This window comes from Stomoxys calcitrans, chromosome 5, assembly GCF_963082655.1.
Source record: "Stomoxys calcitrans chromosome 5, idStoCalc2.1, whole genome shotgun sequence".
NCBI lineage: Eukaryota > Metazoa > Arthropoda > Insecta > Diptera > Muscidae > Stomoxys > Stomoxys calcitrans.
This window is the reverse complement of record NC_081556.1, coordinates 11674367-11694889: the sequence shown is the minus strand read 5'-3', so window position 1 is coordinate 11694889 and position 20523 is coordinate 11674367. Positions and strand designations below refer to the sequence as shown.

At 37.1% G+C, this 20523-nt stretch overlaps 1 protein-coding gene across 5 annotated transcripts in view; it reads left to right on the top strand.

The window, feature by feature from the left end:
• The window catches only part of LOC106082548 (uncharacterized), a 161146-nt gene that overhangs the window by 66730 nt on the left and 73893 nt on the right, over positions 1-20523 (top strand). For all 5 annotated transcript variants that reach the window (XM_059369378.1, XM_013245118.2, XM_013245120.2 and 2 more), the window contains 5 exons: positions 6884-7073; positions 7136-7263; positions 11646-11864; positions 14250-14391; positions 14568-14646. In XM_059369378.1, the coding sequence (XP_059225361.1) occupies positions 6884-7073; positions 7136-7263; positions 11646-11864; positions 14250-14391; positions 14568-14646 (758 nt within the window). The remainder of the gene's footprint in view (positions 1-6883; positions 7074-7135; positions 7264-11645; positions 11865-14249; positions 14392-14567; positions 14647-20523) is intronic.

The window sequence follows — 20523 nt, the reverse complement described above, 5'->3', positions numbered from 1 at the left end:
TTGGACCTATCGAAGGCATTCGACACGGTCAGCCATGCCAAATTATTTGAGGACATCGCCAACACGTCCCTCCAGCCAGGCCTTAAACGTTGGGTCGCGAATTATCTGTGTGGCCGCCAGTCATTTGTGGAATTTAGGGATAAGAAGTCAAAACACCGTAGAGTGAAACAGGGAGTTCCCCAAGGCGGGGTGATATCTCCGGCTCTGTTTAACCTCTACCTTTCCTCCATCCCACCTCCTCCAGACGGCATAGAGATCGTATCATATGCGGACGACTGTACGATCTTGGCATCAGGCCCCCCACCCATTGATGACATCTGCGATAGGCTGAACGTCTACCTCAACGAGCTTGCCTCATATTTCGCTGCAAGAAATCTGAAGATATCCGCCACCAAATCTTCAGCCACACTGTTCACTACAAATACGCGTGAGGTGAATTCTGAGCTGACTGTGATGGTCGATGGAGAATTGATTCCGACCATCAAGTGTCCCAAAATACTTGGCGTCACATTTGACAGCTCCTACACCTTCTCCCCACATGCCACAGCAATCTGCAATAAAGTCAAAAGTAGAAACAAGGTCCTCAAGTCACTCGCCGGCAGCACTTGGGGTGCAGACAAAGAAACCTTGTTGACCACGTACAAAGCAATTGGCCGGTCTGTGGTAAGTTATGCAGCGCCAGTGTGGTCACGCACAGTGGGCCAAATGGCAAAAAAATTGGAAATAAGTCTACAACTTTTTATCTGTTGATTTTAGCCATACAAAATGTTCTAGACATTTGTAGAGGAGGACATAGGCTTTCAGAAAAGTGCTGTTGTTGGTCCATATCTTTAATACAGGGTGAGCTACAGGGTGTCAAAGTTGACCACTTTTGACTTCTCCAAGCTTCTGGGGGCCATAACTTTTGATCTACTCAACCGATTTACATGATTTAGGACTCTAGAGAAAGAGCTTGACAAGATCTAAAAAACTTATGCATAAAGTACCATGCCATCGTGTACTGTTAAGGAGTTATGAATTGTTTAATTTTAAAATATGAAAATTTGGCCTTGGTTTTTTTCAGTGTTTTTTAAATAACTCCGTCAATTTTAAAGCTATAAACTTCATACTTCACACAAATTATGCCAGCATATGTGTGCATAAAATACAAAAGGAATCACGTGAATATCTTTGGCGGTTTAAAAATGGCATCGTTTTCAATATGAAAAATATTTTTTTTGTCAAAAAATTGCAAAATTTTTCAAAAAAGATACTCCCATTTCCTTTAAGTTTTCGCAAACTTTGGCCGTCAAAGCATTATCATTTCTTTCCATTTTCACAAAGTCGAGGTATTAAGAAAAGTTTTAAGTGCTAATTTGGCTAATTTCGATATCAAACAACACCGTTATCTTAAGACCAAAATGGCCAATTTTTTTACTAAACTTCAAAAGTTTCTCACTGGAAAAAAAGTTCCACGGGGATTTTTTCGCTTTTTTTGAACTTAAATGAAAGCTTAAAATGTTCCCAACATTTTAAGGTATGTCTCGCCATATCCTAGCCATAAATGAGATCGTAGCGATCAAAATACTGAAAAAAGTCAATTTTCAAGTAGTGCTATATTCATTGCTAAAAAACAAGTATTACGTCACATTTTATTGCAAAGATGTTAAATAAACTTTTATTTGGTAACACTTCTTCTACAAAACACAAAAAGAATCATGGAAATATCTCTATTCTATTCCATTTTATGGAACCGGCAATAAAAAAGTCAATTTTTCAAAAAAGTCGAATTTCCCAAATTTTGTTTTTGTTGTCCTAATTGCACATGACACACTATAGCCATATTTACGCAACATACCTTATCGTAAAGGAAATTTTCATACCTTTCCAACAATGTATAAAACATTTCTCAACTCGGATTCTATCTACTCTAAAATTCATTTACACTTCATTAAACTCTATATAAAAATGTCTATTTGTGAAATGGAACCTTATATGGGGCCTACACTAAAACATTGATAGATTTGCCCAGGGTTTACAATACAAATGTGTTAGAATAAAAAAAGGTCTCCTGCCAAAGTTTAAAAAAATTGGAATAAAAATATGTGTTTTAGAGCGAAAACACTTCGCATCGGCGTGCGTTTGTATAGTACCTACATCTATTTTTAATGTAAGCTGATGATTTTTGAATAAAAAGTAACCTAGAAATATACCTGCATATATATATATATTTGTGTTAAGATTTGATGCAGACAAATGTTACCTGTTTCGCTATGTCGAATTCCCAGGAAATCCACCGTATCAATGAATGTGAAAAAACCTACCCATAAAAAATTCATTGTCATTTTTTTTAACCAAATTCGAGTCCAGGTAAATAATTATAGAAGAGTAAGTAAAAAGAGGCACTTTGGACCCCTTTTTACGATTGCGTCTGATACCTGAAATGGGTCATTAATTGTGAATATATTGCATAAATATTTGAACAAAATCCAAATTTTCTTCATTATATTTTGTAGAGGCGTAAAGGACATTTATAAGTTATGGAAGTCATACTGAAGTATTCCACTCTTTCGAAAATTGTATGGGACATCAAAAATGATTCCAAATCATACACGGAGTCATTTAAGGAACTTGTTTACACTTTGGACCACATATATGGAATAAGGCTAAATAAAGACGCTTTAGACAAACTTGAAAAATTCTACAAATCATTTGAGAGAAGGTTGCCAGAATGTTCATTCGCAAAAATCAAGTTTTTCAAAATGTATGAGAAGTGGCTGAAATCGGATCTACTTATTGAAATTAAACCGCTGATTCCCGGCCGGCCTAGCAAAGCATACGACGAAGTTACGGAGAAAACCAAAAAGAAAAAACAAGAGGAACTATTGGCGGCACATCCGCCAAATTTAATAAAAGATACGTTCAAAACAGCATTGTTAAAAACACAACCAAAAAATGTTGGACGAATTGTCGATGTTTTACCATTAGCATCTCCGAAAAGGGTAAAGAGAATGGTAGAAAGTATTCCAACTCCAAAATCGACTACAGAATTCACGGAGGAAGATGCACTGGCCCTGATTTTGAACCTAGGCCTCTCAAGAAACAAATACTCAACAATGAGGAAGGCTCTTCGTGAAAAAGGATGGGGTTGTTTACCCTCAAAACATAAATTGTACAACACCAGGACGAAAATGGTGCCATCAAATATATACGTGGACGAATTAAAAGCAAGAGTGAAACTTGCTGATCTTGTTGAAAATACAGCTGTTAGAATTATTTCTAATTTTACTGAAGAACAGTTGAACACATGTAATAATTCCGAAGTGGTTTTGATCAGCAAATGGGGTTGTGATGGATCATCTGGATTTTCCGAATATAAGCAACAAACAGAAATAGATACCAACTTCGCATCAATTTTCATGGCATCATTAGTACCATTGAGAATGAGATTGTACAAGGACCAATGTTCATCATCGAAAGAAAATGCATTTCAAGATATATGGATAAATAGAACACCTGGGTCAAAATATTTATGTCGCCCAATTCGGTTTGAGTATACAAAGGAAGACCGGAACACAACACGATCTTTGGTGAACGAAATAAAGGAAGAAATTGCTGCATTACCCATGATTGTTATAAACCAATTGGGAAGAAATATAAAAGTTTCGTTTCAACTACAACTCACTATGATCGATGGAAAGGTGGCAAACGCATTAACTGGCGTTATGTCCAATTGGAGATGCAATATTTGTGGCAAGAAGAATGGGCAATTCGAGGACAAGTCTGATGAAAATTTAGTAAACGAAAATGCGCTCAATTTCGGTATTTCGCCCCTGCACTGTAGAATTCGATTCATGGAGTATTGTTTGCATTTATCGTATGACCTTAAATATCGGACTAGCCCTGGAAACCGCGATGTCTCTGCTAGAAACAACCAAGATCTTCACAAAATGAGGCAGGAAGAGAAGAATCGAATCCAGTTGGAGTTTAAACAAAAGGGACTTATAATAGATAAACCTCTTTACGGATACGGAAGCACAAATGATGGCAACTCGGCAAGGCGGTTTTTTGAGGACCCCGTATCGACATCTAAAATAACCGGTCTTGATGAACACTTGCTAAGACGATTCAAAGTGATTTTGGCTGTAATCAATAGCAAAAAGATGATAAATTCAACCAAATTTGAAGCTTATAGTAATGACACAAAAAACATTTTATCTGATTTATATTCGTGGAAAGCTTTAACACCGACAGTACATAAAGTCTTACATCATGGCAAGGAAATTGTGGAATACAACATACTTCCGTTAGGAGAACTTACAGAAGAAGCTCAGGAATCCCGTAATAGAGATGTTAAACAGTTCCGGCTTTTCAATACCCGAAAGAGCACCAAATTTAACCAAAATTATGATTTACTTCAATATTTATTGTTATCGTCTGATCCGGTACTATACAGCATCAGAACTAAATGGCTACCAAAAATATGTGACGATATAGATAAGGACGATCCCGATGCCATTCAAATTAAAGAGCTTTTAAATTTTGATACCTTAGATTATTTGGTAGAGAATAAAATCAAATAATACAAAACTAAAATGCTTTTTTATTTTGGGAGTAGCTAATATACATATAAACGCACGCCGATGCGAAGTGTTTTCGCTCTAAAACACATATTTTTATTCCAATTTTTTTAAACTTTGGCAGGAGACCTTTTTTTATTCTAACACATTTGTATTGTAAACCCTGGGCAAATCTATCAATGTTTTAGTGTAGGCCCCATATAAGGTTCCATTTCACAAATAGACATTTTTATATAGAGTTTAATGAAGTGTAAATGAATTTTAGAGTAGATAGAATCCGAGTTGAGAAATGTTTTATACATTGTTGGAAAGGTATGAAAATTTCCTTTACGATAAGGTATGTTGCGTAAATATGGCTATAGTGTGTCATGTGCAATTAGGACAACAAAAACAAAATTTGGGAAATTCGACTTTTTTGAAAAATTGACTTTTTTATTGCCGGTTCCATAAAATGGAATAGAATAGAGATATTTCCATGATTCTTTTTGTGTTTTGTAGAAGAAGTGTTACCAAATAAAAGTTTATTTAACATCTTTGCAATAAAATGTGACGTAATACTTGTTTTTTAGCAATGAATATAGCACTACTTGAAAATTGACTTTTTTCAGTATTTTGATCGCTACGATCTCATTTATGGCTAGGATATGGCGAGACATACCTTAAAATGTTGGGAACATTTTAAGCTTTCATTTAAGTTCAAAAAAAGCGAAAAAATCCCCGTGGAACTTTTTTTCCAGTGAGAAACTTTTGAAGTTTAGTAAAAAAATTGGCCATTTTGGTCTTAAGATAACGGTGTTGTTTGATATCGAAATTAGCCAAATTAGCACTTAAAACTTTTCTTAATACCTCGACTTTGTGAAAATGGAAAGAAATGATAATGCTTTGACGGCCAAAGTTTGCGAAAACTTAAAGGAAATGGGAGTATCTTTTTTGAAAAATTTTGCAATTTTTTGACAAAAAAAATATTTTTCATATTGAAAACGATGCCATTTTTAAACCGCCAAAGATATTCACGTGATTCCTTTTGTATTTTATGCACACATATGCTGGCATAATTTGTGTGAAGTATGAAGTTTATAGCTTTAAAATTGACGGAGTTATTTAAAAAACACTGAAAAAAACCAAGGCCAAATTTTCATATTTTAAAATTAAACAATTCATAACTCCTTAACAGTACACGATGGCATGGTACTTTATGCATAAGTTTTTTAGATCTTGTCAAGCTCTTTCTCTAGAGTCCTAAATCATGTAAATCGGTTGAGTAGATCAAAAGTTATGGCCCCCAGAAGCTTGGAGAAGTCAAAAGTGGTCAACTTTGACACCCTGTAGCTCACCCTGTATTAAAGATATGGACCAACAACAGCACTTTTCTGAAAGCCTATGTCCTCCTCTACAAATGTCTAGAACATTTTGTATGGCTAAAATCAACAGATAAAAAGTTGTAGACTTATTTCCAATTTTTTTGCCATTTGGCCCACTGTGTCACGTCAGCTTTGTGACACGCAGTGGAATAATATTCAGATCTGTCAGAATGCCGCCCTCCGAACTGCGACGGGCTGCCTCCTTAGTTCTCATGTGGACCACCTCCACCAGGAGACAAAGATCCTACCAGTGCGAAGACATAACTACATGCTGTCTAAGCAATACCTTTTGGGCTGTTATCGCAGAAATCATCCAAATCATCATCTTGTGGATAGATACCCACCGCCCAGAAGCCTTAAGGTAGATCTACATGATCTAGAGCGTGAGGTCCAGCGCTACAAGAGAGAACCTCTAGATCAAGCGGCATATCAAGCGGGTCTGAACAACATTCATGCAGACACGGTAGCAGACGCGTTAACTGGCCACCGGGTGAATGTAGTCCTTGGAGTACGACCGCCACCCATTGCACCCGAAGAAATCGACCTCCCCCGGCAAACCAGAGTGATTCTGGCTCAATTACGTTCCGGCAGATGCAGCCGCCTCAATTCCCACAGAGCTAGGATTGATGCCGACGTGCAAGATGCATGTCCCGACTGTAACCAGGGACCGCACGATACACGTCACCTGTTTAACTGCCCGGCCAGACCCACTCGACTCAGACCCAGATCCCTGTGGACGCACCCCATCTTAGTCGCGGAGTTCCTGGGTCTTGACACTCAACAGAATCAAGCAGACGAAAGATAGTACACAATAAACTGCTACAACAACAACAACAACAACAACAACAGTTTTTGATATTCATGAGCCTATCCACTTTTTGAGATTTTAGAACTCGACCTGCTTTACTTAATGACACTTAAAAAACACATTTAATCTTAAAATATTTGCTTTTCTTATTACAGATACAACATTCCTTCTCCTGTTATAACTGCCACCTCACCGAATGGCTCTAGACACGGTGGTTTGAGTATTAATACCCCGCCATCTACACCTTCGATGTCCTCGACACCGGCTACCACCTCCATATATTGCTTTTTATGTGGCTTACATTCGGATTTAACATTGGCCAGGGTTTTGTATGCCAGCAAAGAGGTATTTGATTGTTTTTTACTTTTAACTGAGTTCCTTCTAAAGTTTTTTTTTACTTCTTCCAGGGTTCCAGACCATATTTTCCATTTCTATTGAAACACAATTCCTTGCCCAATGCTGAGCAATTGAGGCCTGACTATTCGGCATATGTTTGTACATTTTGCTACCATTCATTGCTGAAACAATGGAGAAAGTAAGTATTGGGATATCCCTGTAGTATCGTTTATACTTACTCATGTCAAGAATAGAGGAAACGATAGTGGTATGAAGAGACATTGCTTAGAAAACTGACTTACACTCATGCATATGCAGAACGTTTATGATCTATATACAAATTCTGCAATTATGAAGTTATGAAATTGTGGGCCGTTAACACGTATATATTTAATTCACAATAGCACTGCTAATTCTGAAGCACTTCTGCTAATGTTTTGATACTTGTGTCTTCAAAGGCAGATAGCTAACAATTTCTTAACCTCAACTTATAAAGAAATGTTGTCCATTCAAATAAGATTCTCGGGATCACTAGCTCCATCTACTCTGGTCCTATAAATAAGTTTATACAGCACCATCTTGGACTTCGTGCAATAGCCAAATGCAATGGACGTCAGCATTAAAGGCGCAGAGATTGAGTTCTGCTCTGGCTTCCAGACCATAATGCAGTCCTGCAGGCAAATATTTGGGAGTTCACAGTATGTGATTATTTTAAGGAAAGTTAGTTGGCCACTAGGGCAATAACAAACAGGAAGGTGAACTTACAGACTGTCTTGGGGTATAAGGATGAGCTTAACACCTTCTCCTTAACCCAAAGGGCAGACGATTTGACTGTAAAGGCCAAAGGATTGCTATCAATGAACTTGGTAAATACCTTTCAAGGAGATATAGTATGTGTTAAGAATGAGGGCGACGAACGAACAAAATTTCTGTGGGAAGACCCGGATTCTAACAAGACAAATACTGAGTAAAAGTAGCAACAAGTTCGATATGGTTTTTGGTATCAACGGCAAGCAGAGGAGTGGGAACAAACTAATGCTGTATATGCGGGTAAGTAGGGATAATGTGTACAGGGCATTAAAGTAAGATTGCAAGACATTGGAGAGTTTCTGATGTCAACGGGACATATAGGACTACAAGCTCACTTTTCCAAAATTGGGCGCTGCAAGTGATAGCATGTGTAGGGCATGTGGGGAAGATGATGCGACGTTGGAGAATTTCCTATGTCTCAGACATGAACCAACTTTTGGGTGTGTTATGGAAAAAAATTAAGGATTTTGTAAGTAGCACGGAATTTCTAACTTAGATTTTCCTTTTTTTAGGTTACTTTATAGTATTAAGAGGCCAAAACAAGCCGAATACTGGTTAAGGTATATGCCCATAGTGGCATGTGGCGTATAAATATCCGTCCGCACCCTCTTTTCAACCAAACCTTACCTATGTACAAGCTCCAGAGTGCCAAGAAAACTAAATACCTAAAGAGAATTCGGACACGAAAAGAGGTTTTCACCTATTACCCTTTGCCAGTGACACAAAAAGTGCTCAACCGTCTCTTAAAACTTTCTCGTCATCGTGTAGCCTACCATCTGTCTCGCACTACGTCCGACTTTAAGTACCTTGCTCAATGGCATAGAATGGAAAATAACAAGGAATGTATTAAGGTCACAGAATACAGACTTTGCAATGTTATATTTTATTAGTCAGAGCGCACAATAATCTGGTTACTGGCTTAGGTGTATGTATAAAATAAAATGGGATAGGCTAAACTATTTATCCTAATATAAGGCTGAGTCACTTGACTAAACATAAAGTGGATAGGCCCCATGAACATAATTTAAATAGTTAAAATCTGCCTATTGTGAATGTTAACAAATGTCAGTAGAATTTTATTATCTCCGACAAAATGCAGCATATTGTACATCCACGCATTATTTTTTTTTTCTTTTTATTTCACATCACTACCAATTTTATGTATTTTTAAGGTTTTAGCCACATTTACCAACTGATTTGGTCGAAATTTTGAGTTTTCAGTAGGTAGGAACTCTTTGTGCAATAAGTTATCAAAATCATTCCACGTCTTTCCCTCAAATGGAAGCTATAAACCAACTCCATGATATATGTATGGGCATTTTGAAGTTTTTTTTTAACAATCAGGTTGGAATTTCTGTTTGTCAGGGGAAAAATTAGACAAAATTAGTTGTTGTAGCAGAGTGTTGAACACTGAGGCGGTACCCCTTGCCGATGAAGGAATCCATCAAGCCAATCCGGTTCGTATAACCGGCTTCCATGGGATTGTTTAATATTGACCCATTCTTGCCATAGTCCCCATACAGTCCCCGTGACTCCGAAATTCTTCCGCAGTGTTCTAAAATGCGGGTACAAAGAAAATTCCAAGCACTATACACTATACAAAAGGAACGCCAAATTCCTTCTATTTTTATACACACCACCTTAGGATGGGGGTATGCTTATCTAGTCATTGCATTTGCAAAACCTTGAAATATTGATCTGCTAACCGATAAAGTATGTACATTCTCCATCGTCTCGACATTCTGGGTCGATCTAGCTATGGCTGTCCGCCTGTAAGCCTGAGGCTAGCCACTCGAAATTTTCCACAGATACCTTTTGTTGATTTTGATTTTTTGAAGGCCACCGTAGCGCAGAGGTTAGCATGTCCGCCTATGACGCTGAACGCCTGGGTTCAAATCCTGGCGATACCATCAGAAAGAATTCTCAGCAGAGGTTTTCCCCTCCTAATGCTTGCAACATTTGTGAGGTACTATGCCATGTAAAACTTCTTTCCAAAGAGGTGTCGCCCTGCGGCACGCCGTTCGGACTCGGCTATAAAAAGGAGGATCCTTATCATTTAGCTTAAACTTGAATCGGACTTCACTCATTGATATGTGAGAAGTTTGCCCCTGTTCCTTAGTGGAATGTTCATGGGCAAAATTTGCAATTAGCAATTTACCTTTTGTTGATTTAGTTTGTTGTTGTTGTAGCCACATTTGTTTGTATAGGTAGCAGTCCTCGTCAAGTTCCCTAGGTTAGTAAGCTCGTTTCGGTCCATGGGAGCGATCGCCGCGGTAAAATTGTGGTCATTGGTTATTTAAAGGCACCAATAACCCTTGTCATATCGAGTATCATAGGCACTCAGTATTTAAGCAAGATCCGTTGCCGCCCGGCCTCTCACTGACACTCACCACTCGATATAGCTGATTGTCTGCGTCTGCAATTGTAGCTTCTAATTAGCATTCCACTATACCCAACCTGTGGACGCGCCCGGTAGCTCCCAGCTGAGCTTCCCGTAATATCGACGAGAACCACACAAATCCGAGCTCAAAGTTCCAAACCGTGTGATGCTCATAGCCATCCCGTACCAGAATGGATATAGCTCTCATATGAAGTGGGTCTTCGATTCGACTTCTTGAGTCCTAAGGTTAGGTTAGGTTGATATTAATCCGCCCCATGCCACTGTGGACATACACCTAAGCCAGTAAATCTAAGATAGGAATTCCATACTACATACAAAATCCTTAATTATTTCCCACGCCCCTAACTTGGTTCATGTCTTGTATTGAGTCCTTGTCCCTAAAAGACTCAATTTTTGTCCTATTTGATTGAAATTTTGCTCAAAGTGATTAGTTAAGACATCCAACAACCGTGCCAAGTACGGTCCATATCGGTCTATAATAGCTTCCATATAGACCTATATGGCGATTTGACATCTTGAGCTTCTGGAAGCCGTATTTGTTGTCTGATTTGGCCTGCACATATTGTTCTGTTACGACTTCCAACAATCGTGCAAAGTATGCTCCAAATCGGCTTGTAACCTGATGTAGCTCTCCGGTCTCCCGATTTGATTTCTAATCTTCTAGAATTCTCATTTATTACCCTACTTGGTTGAAATTTTCCACGTGGTATTTTTTTGTGACTTCCAACACCCATAATCCAACATCCATGCTCTAATTCGCCCCATAATAAAATATAAACCGATCTCCCGATATGATTTCTGGGCCACAAACATTGTGTTCAAGCGACATTTACTCAAACGGCAATATGAGTCATGCATATAACTCAGCTGTTCGAAACATTACGAAATCCTCTATTGTGAATTGGTTCTAAACAGCTGAGAAAGAATTACCGCAATCGTGAACGAGTTCAATATTTATCTATTGTGAATTATTAATCTTTTTATTGAAATTGAATTTTTGTAATTTAAGAAGGCGAATGTATAGATCGATCATTATTTATAAAAACTTTGGGATAAAAATATATATACAAGTGGTGTTGCATCCATTAAATACGATATGAAATTTCATTCGATAAGAAAACGCACTCGATCACGTATGCGGTAATTCGGCCCTATTGTTTGTTTGCCCATTATTAGAATTTATAAAAAAGTTCCAATAAAAAAAATCAAAACATAAATAAAGTTGTTTTTTGGGCAATCCATGTTGTTGTTGTTGTTCTAGCAGTTTTTTGTACACTGAATGAAATTCTGCCTTTTCATTAAAGTGTCTTTTTAGTTTCTCTTTTATTTTTGCATTAATTTTTTAATAATATAATTTTTCTCTCTTTCAGATATGAGTCACAAAATCCTTCTATGAACCCGGTGGATCGCAAATATAACTGGCACGATTATATATGTCATTTGTGTAACATAACGACCTATAGGAAACGTGTTCGAGCCTTGCTGGTCAATGAGTTTCCTGTTGTGAAAACTCGAAAATCTGAGGATGGCCTACTGCTGGAGAATGGTGAATATGCTGTGGTCTGTTTGGATTGTTATGAAAGCTTGAGGTAAGACAATAAAAACAAATTTTAACAAAAACAAAAATTTTATCGGCCACCAACCTGTCATAAGTACCTTGAACAAAATTTAAAATTTTGAATTTTGACTGAAAGTGTGATCATAAATGAAAAAAGAAGAGATGAGATTAAAATAATTTCATGTTTCCAAGAGGTTTTGTCTTGTTTTAAAACCATTTCTTATATAAATGTTTAGAGCCGGTTTATGACTAGTTTGTTTGGTAGCTCTGTGAGCCATCGTCGGTTTGGATTGTTATTAAAGCTTGATGTAAACGTCCAATTTTTTCCAAAAAATGCCCTCTAATGCCCACCACCGACAAACGCCATTTTTATTTTCTTGTTGTTGTTGTAGCAGTGTGTTGTATACTGAGGCGGCAGCTCTTGCCGATGAAAGACTCCAATGGGGTAAACCCAGTACATATATCCCGCTGCCATGGGATTGTTTTATTTTCGTACTTTTTATATCTGGGCATAGAAAAATCACAATAACGTGTGACCGACTGATCGAAATTGATCTATTGTGAATGGAAAAGTAACATTTAAACCTGACAGTGGCATTTATTTAAGTAAAAAATCAATGAAATAGTTCTTTCAATTTGTAATCTTTTTCAATTCATTCGGTGATTCCCTGCAAAACCGAACATTTTACTGTTGTAGCCAGGGATTTGCGAAGGTGGTGCAGTCCTTGTTCAGGTATGATCCTCGAGCGATCCTGACACGTAAACCCGACTACATTAGGTATTGCATATTTTTGGCCTGAATCGGTCCATAACGTGATATAGCTCCCATACAAAACCAATCTCCTAATTTTACTTTTTGAGCCCCTGTAGGGCACAATTCTTGTCCACAATGATTTCTACTATGGTCTCCAACATCCAAAACAAGTATGGACCAAATCGGGCCATATAGTTTCAGGTCCATGTAGTTCGAGGACACCGTAGCACAGAGGTCAGCATGTCCGTCTATGACGCTGAACGCCTTGGTTCGAATCCTGGCAGGAACATCAGAACATTTTTCAGCGGTGGTTATTCCCTCCTAATGCTGGCATCATTTGTGAAATACTTTGCCATGTAAAAACTTCTCACCAAAGCGATGTCGCTCTGCAGTACGCCGTTCGGACTCGGCTATAAAAAGGGGGTCCCTTATCATTGAGCTTAAAATAGAATCGGACAGTACTCATTGATTTGAGAGAAGTTTGCCCCAGTTCCGTAATGTTCATGGGCAAATTTGCATTGCATTTACATAGTTCCAATAGCTAAGCAATTCATGTTATCTTTGTATGCATATAAAGAGATAATGGCAAACAAACTTGGCAAATGCAATCCATGGTGGAGGGTATATAAGATTCGACCGGGCGAATTAAACGCTTTTATATGTTATTATTTTTAGTTTTCAAACTTTGCATGTGTGTTTGTCCGCTTTTATAAGAGTTCTTGTAATAGTCACAAAACCACACACAGCTGTCTAGAAACAATTCACAATAGAGAATCTATTGATACTTCAAACAGCTGGATTATAATTATGGCTCATATTAGCTGTGTTTTATTTTAGTATTGGATAGACAAGCTGTGAAGCGCAAAAAATGGGGTGGTAACGCCATTTGCGAACTTTTAATCCGAGAAAAAAAGTGAAAATTATTGTAAAATTTATAAATAAAATTTGCAGAACACTTGTGGCCATAGAAGTCAAATAAAATTAATTAAGATTTGTGCACTTAATTTTATAAATAATTGGTTTTAATTTTGTTAAGCCATTCACAATAGAGACTTTTTACGGGTGACCACCCTTATTTGTGAAAAACATATAATGGCAATCCTTACGATAGGTGTTCTAAATCAGCCTGCACTAGTAATTTATCCAGAACTTTGTTGTCCTGGATAGATATCACTTTCAAACAAATTTCATTGCACTTCACTATAAAGTACTATAAAAAATACAGCAATTATTGTTTAAGTGAAGATCGCTTAAACACGGTCTAATAACAGATACAGGGTGGCTGATGAAAGCCGCTACCAAAAAAAAATGTAATAACTTTTTTTCTATTTAATAATAATAATTTAATAATTAATTTAATTAATTAATTAATTAATTTAATTAATAATAATTTAATAATTAATTTAATAATTTAATTTAACATGAATAAAAGAAAAATGTATTCCATACACCGAAAAAAAAATGTAGCAATATTCATCATTGTAGCAATATTCATCAATACAACTCCCATATAAACAGATTAATAATTCGAATACCCAAGACCTTTGGTAAAAACTAACTTTCAAATCTAGATTCATAGTGAGGGGTATTTAAATTTCAAAAATTTCCAATTTATTATCGTTTTTCCCATTTTCAATTAGTTTTTGTTTTTGTTTCCCTTAGACAACAAGCTTCACAATATGATCGCTTTGGAGTTCCCATATCAAAGAGGGCCTACAATTGGGTACCCCAGCCCCCACCACCCGAAGATAGTCCGGATGCGGCAGTGGGTCGTTTACCATGTGGTGAACGTTCGGATAGAGTTGTAAGTATTCCCTCTTCACAAGTTTAATAAGCTTTTTGAACTTTTGTGTAGCATTTCATTTTTCCTTTTTTTTTCGTTTGAGGGCTCGAAACAATTAGCACAAATATTGCTTTAAGTTTCTTTTTCTTGGGTTTCATAAATTTATTTTCTTTTGTATTTGCCTTTTTGCGGTTTAGCCATTGAACAATGCCCTGAGACCAGTTGCCACCACCAAAAAGAATAGTTCACCCAAGCTGTATGACAAGTCTAGAGAAGGTAAGTGCGAGTTCTTGATACTTATTTATGTCCAAAGAGACGACGCCAAAACACGATATCATATTTCATTGGGGCCTCAAGAAGGCATGTGGGTAAAAAATGAAAACCCCGAAACTATTCTAAATTGTTTAATACCTTTGACTAAAAGTCTCAATAAGTTGTTAACATGCCTTTCCAACATAGTTCGAAGAAAACCCATGTTGTTTGCAAATTACCTCTCTGTGGATGGGGGTACATATGGTTAATAGAGAAAAACAAAAGCCAGAAAGGCGATAAACACCAATTGGCTTCATCACTTAACATGCGACCAAGTAGTTTATGTCAGTGATAATATGCTTTTGTAGTTAGTTGCTGCTCCTACTGCTGGTCTTCTTCTGCCCACGTCGTCGTCGTCACAATCCCACAAATCCCCAATTCAATTGGTAATGTGAGAAAACAAAATATAATACTTACATTACAAAGCTTTCAGGCAAATCGGATTATATTGATTATACCAAATGTAATAGGACCGAAAACGAAAACAAAAATAACAGCAACAACAACCAAGGTTTTCACAGAAACAATTTTGTAGCAGCAGCAGCCGAATTGTTATTAGTGAGCTTGTAATGGGATCTAAGTGGTTTAGCATGGGCAACCAAACAAATCGAAATCGATTTTTTTTGGGAAATCCTTTACAAAAAATAGATTTTTAGGTGTACGGTGTATTGGCATACAAATAAAGGCTTGAATAGGGGTCCTAGACACCAAATGAACCATGTGGGAAAAGACACCTTCACATTTTTCTATACCAACCACCATAGAATGGGGGTATACTAAAAGTGTCATTCTTTTTGTAACATTTGAAAATATTGTTCTAACGATGTTATTCGCCCTGTCTTTCAAAAACTTTCCCAAAGGAAAGTGTAGTTTAAGTTTTTGTAACTTTTCCCAAAGGAAAGGTTAGTTATAGTACCTTTTGCCAAAGCCAAGGGTAGTTTTAGTACCCTTTCCTTTGGAAATGAGTAGTTTTAGTAGCTTTAGTAACCTTTCCTTTAGGGCAAGTGTAGTTTTTGTACTCTTTCCTTTGGGAAAGGGTAGTTTTAATACCCTTTCCTTAGGGAAGGGTAATTTTAGTAACATCTTCTTTGGGAAAGGGTTGTTTTAGTACCGTTTCCTTTGTGAAAGGGTGATTTTAGTACCCTTTCCTTTGGAAAAGGCTAGTATTAGTACCCGTTCCTTTGGGAAAGGGTGCTAAAACTACCCTTTCTTTTGGGAAAGGGTACTAAAACTACCCTTTCCTTTGGGAAAGGGTACTTAAACTACCCTTTCCTTTGGGAAAGGGTACTAAAACTACCCTTTCCTTTGTGAAGGGTAGTTTTAGTACCCTTTCCTTTCGAAAAGGGTGGTTTTAGTACACTTTCCAAAAGAATGGGGTAGTTTTAGTATGCTAGTAGTAGTCTACCCGTTCTTTTGGGAAAAGGTAGCTTTAGTACCCTTTCCCTTAGAAAATGGTATTTTTAGTAACCTTTCCTTTGGGAAATAGTAGAATTAGCACGCATTCCTTTTGGAAAGGGTAGTTTAACGCCCTTTCCTTTTGGAAAGGGTAGTAGGAAAGGGTAGTTTAATGCCCTTTTCTGTGGAAAAGGGTTGCTTTAGTACCCTTTCCTTTCGAAAATCGTAGTTTTAGTCCCCTTTCTTTTGGGAACGTGTAGTTTAAGTACACTTTACCTTGGGTAAGGGTAGTTTTAGTACCCTTTCCTTTGGGATAGGCTAGCTTTAGTACCCTTTACTTTGGAAAAATATGGTTTTAGTACCCTTTCCTGTGGGAAAAGGTTGTTTTGGTACCCTCTCCTTTGGGAAAGCGTAGTTTTAGTACCCGTTCCTCTGCGAAAGGGTAGTTTTAGTACCCGTTCCTTTGGGAAAGGAACGGCCTTTTTTGGTAAAGGGTGGTTTTAGTACCCTCTCCCTTGGAAAATTGTGGTTTTAGTACTCTTTCCTTTGGGAAAGGGTAGAATTAGCACCCTTTCCTTAGGGAAAGGGTAGTTTAATACCCTTTTCTTCGGAAAAGAGTATTTTTAGTACCCTTTACTTTGGAAAAGGGTGGTTTTAGTACTCTTCCCTGTGGGAAAGGGTTGTTTTAGTAACCTTTTCTTTGGGAACTTGTCGTCTTAGTACCCTTCCGTATGGGATAGAGTTGTTTTAGTAACCTTTCTTTTGGGAAAGGGTCGTTTTTGTACCCTTTCCATTGGAAAAGGGGAGTTTTAGTACCCTTTCTTTTGGGAAAAGGTAGTATTAGCACACTTTCCTTTGGGATAGGGTAGATTTAGCAACCTTTCCCTTGGAAAAATATGGTTTTAGTACCCTTTTCTGTGGGAAAAGGTAGTTTTGGTACCCTTTCCTTTGCGAAAGCGTAGTTTTAGTACCCGTTGCTTTGGAAAAGGGCACCTTTAGTAGCCTTTTTTTGGTAAAGGGTGGTTTAAGTACACTTTCCCTTGGAAAATGGTAGTTTTAGTACTCTTTCCTTTGAGAAAGGATAGAAATAGCACCCTTTAATACCCTTTTCTTTGGAAAAGAATAGTTTTAGTAACCTTTCTATTGGGAAAGTGTAGTTTTAATAACCTCTCTTTGGGAAAGGGTAGTTTTAGTATCCTTTCCTTTGGGATAGGGTAGCTTTAGTACCCTTTCCTTTGGAAAAATATGGTTTTAGTACCCTTTCCTGTGGGAAAATATAGTTTTCGTACCCTTTCCTTTGGGAAATCGTAGTTTTAGTAGCCTTCTTTTGGTAAAGGGTGGTTTTAGTACCCTTTCCCTTGGAAAATGGTAGTTTTAGTACTCTTTCCTTTGGGAAAGGGTAGAATTAGCACCCTTTCCTTTGGGAAAGGGTAGTTTAATACCATTTTCTTTGGAAAATAGTATTTTTAGTACCCTTTCCATTCGGAAAGGGTGGTTTTAGTACCCTTCCGTATGGGATAGAGTTGTTTTAGTAACCTTTCTTTTGGGAAAGGGTCGTTTTTGTACCCTTTCCATTGGAAAAGGGGAGTTTTAGTACCCTTTCTTTTGGGAAAAGGTAGTATTAGCACACTTTCCTTTGGGATAGGGTAGCTTTAGCAACCTTTCCCTTGGAAAAATATGGTTTTAGTACCCTTTTCTGTGGGAAAAGGTAGTTTTGGTACCCTTTCCTTTGCGAAAGCGTAGTTTTAGTACCCGTTGCTTTGGAAAAGGGCACCTTTAGTAGCCTTTTTTTGGTAAAGGGTGGTTTAAGTACACTTTCCCTTGGAAAATGGTAGTTTTAGTACTCTTTCCTTTGGGAAAGGATAGAATTAGCACCCTTTAATACCCTTTTATTTGGAAAAGAATAGTTTTTGTAACCTTTCTATTGGGAAAGTGTAGTTTTAATAACCTCTCTTTGGGAAAGGGTAGTTTTAGTATCCTTTCCTTTGGGAAAGGGTAGCTTTAGTACCCTTTCCTTTGGAAAAATATGGTTTTAGTACCCTTTCCTGTGGGAAAATATAGTTTTCGTACCCTTTCCTTTGGGAAATCGTAGTTTTAGTAGCCTTCTTTTGGTAAAGGGTGGTTTTAGTACCCTTTCCTTTGGAAAATCGTAATTTTAGTACCCTTTCCGTACCCTAGAATTAGCACCCTTTCCTTTGGGAAAGGGTAGTTTAATACCCTTTTCTTTGGAAAAGAGTATTTTTAGTACCCTTTCCATTCGGAAAAGGTGGTTTTAGTACCCTTTCCTTTCTGAAAGGGTGGTTTTAGTACCCTTTCCTATGAGAGAGAGTTGTTTTAGTACCCTTTCCTTTCTGAAAGGGTGGTTTTAGTACCCTTGCCTATGGGAAAGAGATGTTTTAGTAACCTTTCCTTTGGGATAGGGTGGGTGGTAAAGGGTTGTTTTAGTAACCTTTCTATTGGGAAAGTGTAGTTTTAATACCCTTTCTTTGGGAAAGGGTAGTTTTAGTATACTTTCCTTTGAGAAATGGTTGTTTTAGTGCCTTTCCTTCGGAAAAGGGTAGTGTTAGCACCCTTTCCTGTCGGAAACGATAGTTTTAGGACCCTTTACTTTGGGAAAGGGTAGTTTAATACTCTTTTTCTATGGAAAAAAGGTACTTTTAGTACCCTTCCTTTTGGGGAGATACTTCGTCCTTTGGAAAATGGTAGTTTTAGTACTCTTACCGTTGAGAACGGGTAGTTCTAGTATCCTTTCCCAAAGGAAAGGCTAGTGTTTTTAACCTTTTTCAAAGGAAAGGCTAGTTTTAGTACGGTTTCTCAAAGGATAGGTTGTTTTTTCTGCCCTTTCCCACAGGAAAGGGTAGTTTAATACCCTTTTCTATGGAAAATGTTAGTTTTAGTACTCTTTCCTTGAGGAAAGCGTAGTTAAAGTACCCTTTTCCAAAGAAAAGTATTATCCTTGTGCCACCGCATACATTACGAGAACACCTGGATTTTAATCTGCAGGTTGCATTGAGACCTTACTCTGGTTTAAACTTCTCTACAAAGAGGTATCGTCCAGCGTCTCTCCGTTCGAACTCGGCTATTGAAATACTTACATCGGAATGGAGAAACCCCAATGATGCAAGAGAAGTTTTCCAGCTATTATTTGATGGACTGTTCGTGGGCTAAAAGGTAAGCCTCCAGTGTCGCTTAGCTAAGCTGATTCTGCCGTAAACAATTTTATGTTTGCTACAAATTTCATAACTTTTCTCTGTGTTTAAAGAAAATGTTATTGAATTTTTTGCCATTATAGAAATCTTGTTTAGAAATTCTTGTAATTATTGTGAAAATTAATTATTTTCTTGCCACTTGAGGGTCTTTTTGAAATGGTCCTTAAAACCAGTTTATAATAAATTCGTTAATTGGGCAATTATGTTGGCCATATCATAAAAAAGTTACACTCAAAGGCATTATTTGTGCTTGGCTTTTCATTTATCAAGGTTGCCCTTTACTTGGCCTCACTCACTCTTCCTCACTTGCGCACACAGACACACAAACACACATACACTAGGAAATTATAAGTAGAATTTAATTAAGAGAGTATAATCAACACATTTACTTTGCTTAATTATTTTCTTGTTGTTGTTGTTTTGTTTCAACTAGTCTTGGTTACTTTTGGTCTTTTGTGTTCCTTTGCCTGATGGCTGCAAGTCGAAAGGTTGAGTTGTGTCAGCCTGTTAGCCAGCCAGTCAGCCAGCCAGCCAACCAACCAAGCAATCTGCCTACTTGCCTATTCTCGACTCTGGTGTCTGTCCGTCTTTTCGTTTGTCTTTCGTTCTGACAGCACTTAACACCTTAACGTTTCGTGTGAATTGTGTAAACCTGCTTTTAATACAATTACACTGAATTAACCTTATACAATTTGTATCTCTCGCTATGTACAGATGTAATTATATCTGTCTCTCTGTCTTTCCTTGTGTCCCTTCCCAACATCCCCTCTACTCCCCTTCTTTATTGTATTTGTCTTCTGCTGGCATGTACAAATGTCTGTGGAGCTGTTATTAACATATTTACATAATATTTTGTTTCCTTTTTTTCAACCACCATCATCAAAGTCAGTGGTACCTTTTAGCCTCAACACAGCCAGGGTTGCCAAAAGGAAAAAAATGTTATGCCAAAATGGAAAAAAATTTTAAATTTATTTTTTTTTAATTTGAGTTGTAAAAAAACTAAAATTTAAAAAATATTAATAATTATATTGTTATAAAAAATTTTCGTGAAAAAACCTATTTAATTTCAAAAAATTGGAAAAATTTTAGTTTTTTAAAAATTTCTATAAAATATTACAAATTCAAAAAAAAAAAAAATCTTGGTAAATATTATTAAAAAATAATTTTTTTAAAAAATGTCTATAATTTTTAAAAAATTATGTTAAACGAAAACGTTTGAAAATTATTTTAATTATGT